The following is a 3,162-nucleotide window of genomic DNA, read 5'->3' on the forward strand; positions in this document are numbered from 1 at the left end:
TTGAGCTTTGCCACTGTGTCATTATGGTCCTGTTTGAACCTTATTCAGAATAAGCAGCCCGAAGGGTTTGCGGCCAAACAGCCCGAGCTTTTCCTCATGTCGGGCCAAGTCGCCCGCCTGCCCGCCCGCCCGCCAAACCTCTTGTTTTCATTCTTGCAAAAAAAAAGAAAAAGAAAAAATAAGGCCTCCAGAACAAATAACATACAGTTACAGTCACCCACTGCTTGATATACCGCATTATATATTCTCACTTTTTTGTCTCTGAGCTCACATACGAGGGTTGTCCCGGTCCGTTTCCACACGCTCTCCATCCTTGTACCACTCCACGGTGGGGGTGGGTCGCCCCTCTGCCTTGCAGTTTAGGGTGGCCGGTTCGCCCTTGGATACGATCAGGTCAGAGGGGTGCTCCACAATGCGGGGTGCGTAGTCTTCCTGCCGCAGACGGGATCCTGGGAAAAAAGTGAGATGTTTGATTAAATAACATTTAACATGAGTTTTTCCTAATATAATTTTATTTAGAAAAAAAATTATATTAAGAAAATGGAAATGTACTTAATATAAAATATTATAATCCAATATTAAGCGTATTATAATAAAATATTATTATTAATAATAATAATAATAATTATTATTATTATTATTAAAAAGGCCAAACTAACAAAACACTTTAAAGACACCCAGATCAAATGAAAGAGTTCAAGCAGGTAAGTTTCATTTACATTTTTTGTATTTGTTTTTCCCATACTTTGATTTATTTGTGGCGGCCGCCATATCAAAACAGACTGCCACAAATATATTTTTCAAAAGGCTTTTACTTCGTTGAATAAACATGAGCGCTGCACGTTTCAAAATCAAAACGCGGCATGGGTGTTTTTATTCACTGTATTCCTGAAGGAAATAAATACGACTGTCTTTAGACAAATTTCCCATAAGACCTGGTTTATATGCAAATGAGGCTTGCATCTTTAATGCCTAACGGCTACAATATAGTGTGTGTGCATCTCAACACTGCCCTTTGGAGTCCATTCAGCCCCAATTAAAAAGAGCTAGGATTAATTGGCAGTACAGGGTCAAAATTCATTCATCCAACCCCCAACCCACCGGCTTTTCACTCTCTTTTCATCCCATCCCCCGTTCCTTACATCCAACTATCCCTCCCTCCGGCCCTTCTGCGGAAGGAGAGCTCCATAAGACAGCGTCTATGAGCATTAAATCATCCCCACCATCAGCCAGAGTTTGCGCGAGGTAATGCATTCATTGATTTGCATGTTGCGGAGAAGAGCGGTTGGCTCTCGTGTTTACAGTACGTGTAAATATGTAATGGGAAGATAATGAGCTGTGCTTTCTGACGCATATGAACACACTGCAGGCCCGCAGGACGATACACTACCAGTACATTTCTGCAAACAACACAGAGCGAATGCATAATGGCTATTGTCTGCTAACAGCCATGTGGAAGTATTGTTTATGTACAGAAATTACCTGATATTGTATAAACAAAAGTACTATTATTATCATTAGTCTAAATCCATAGAATTAATAAGATCAAATATTATATATAGACGTTTCATGGTCTAAACATGAAAATCTGTGTTTTTATGCACACAATACATAGTGTATAGCTTAAAAAAAACATTGTTAATTAAATAAAATTACCAAACAGAAAGTAAAAAAATAAAACAGTTCAATATTTGGCCACTTTATATTTTCAGCATTGACTTAAAAACACAGTAGCTATGCTAATATTGATTTTATATACATTTTCACACTGATGCAGAATGCACAAGGACATTTTCCATTATTTTAAAAAGCATTTTATGTCAATATTTGATTAAATGTTGCATCCAATAAGTGTTTTGTAGCAATCCAATAAGTGTTCAATCCAATAAGCGTTCATTATATATATGTGGGCAGTATATCAGCCACCTCTCATTCTCTAGATATAAGCTTCAGTATTGGCTATTGAAAAACCCAATTTGTTTGCCTATAATAAAAAGGATGAATATTAAAGAATGGTGACAGAAGAGGAGATTTATAATAGAGTAAGAAAAAATAATGAGGAAGAAAATGGCTCAGGGTAATCTCTGATGGAGCGTCCGCATATTAAGTCAACCTGTTCAGGTTCCATTCTTCCATCCTGTTAGAGCAGTCTGACTTCATCTATGCTGGCTGCATACGCTTAGAGAAGTATCCAGTTGGAGAGAAGGAAGACTACCCTCCTCCTCCTCCTCCTGAGGTGCTCATGAGTCCACTCACAAAGTCAGAAGACCTCGCTACATGCAATATTCCCACTGCACTTTGAAATGCAGAAGCCCTGCTCTCGCTCTCGGCAGACCAGCCGTACTTCTATCTTTTATTTATTTTTTTATACGATGGAGCGCTGCATATGCTCAGTAATGAGAGGTACTGCTGAGGGCGGCGCCACGTTACACGGTGAAGTATATTTCAAATGTACATGCTGTGAACGAGACAAAAATGCAAAGAAAGAATGAAAAGAATAAAAGAAAAAGAAAGGGCATCTACTGTATAACTCAGTCTCTCTTCGTGGATAATAAATAAAAGCAGCTGTGTTTCTAGTATTTCTTTCTCAGCACTCTGCTGACTCTTTTCATCTGTTTATTTCCACATCTGACTGTTTTCTTCCTTTTGCTTGTCCACTGCTTTTGGTCTCCTGTAGCCTTTCTTTTTCCCCCCTCTCTTTTTTTTCCATGCTCTTTCCTCCTGTGCTCTTTCCTGTTCTCTGAGAATATGAGATGAGCTAATCAGCTCCACGGGCTCAGCGGAGGGACGCTGGGATTTCTGCATCTAAGATCTGATCGATCGCTGCCTAGGGCAAGAATCATTTTCCTCCTCTCAGACTGACACACACATTCACACACACACACAAACATACATACACATGAAGTACACTCAATATGTGAGGCTGTATCAGTCTCGCTATCCTTCTATCACTCCACTTTTCCTCATCGGGTGGAGGGAAGCCACTAGAGGTTTGCATTGGAGCTAATTAAGGGGAGAGGTAACTTCGGACAGGGGATTTAACACAAGCCTGAAAATCCCTTACTCTGCTTGATTTGATTCAAACATAAAAATGCTGTCAGGCAATCCTACTACTGCAAAAAATCATATATATATATATATATATATATATATATATATACA

General features: G+C 39.2%; 1 protein-coding gene across 1 annotated transcript in view; it reads right to left on the reverse strand.

Annotated features, from left to right (window-relative positions):
* Positions 1-267: 267 nt before the first annotated feature.
* LOC107585780 (roundabout homolog 1-like) overlaps positions 268-3,162 on the reverse strand; it is a 142,732-nt gene continuing 139,837 nt past the window's right edge. Inside the window, exon 4 of the mRNA XM_016272928.1 lies at positions 268-449. Coding sequence (XP_016128414.1) covers positions 268-449 — 182 coding nt within the window. The remainder of the gene's footprint in view (positions 450-3,162) is intronic.

The sequence above is a fragment of the Sinocyclocheilus grahami genome, unplaced genomic scaffold (assembly GCF_001515645.1).
Source record: "Sinocyclocheilus grahami isolate Dianchi unplaced genomic scaffold, SAMN03320097.WGS_v1.1 scaffold74.1, whole genome shotgun sequence".
Classification (NCBI taxonomy): Eukaryota; Metazoa; Chordata; class Actinopteri; order Cypriniformes; family Cyprinidae; genus Sinocyclocheilus; species Sinocyclocheilus grahami.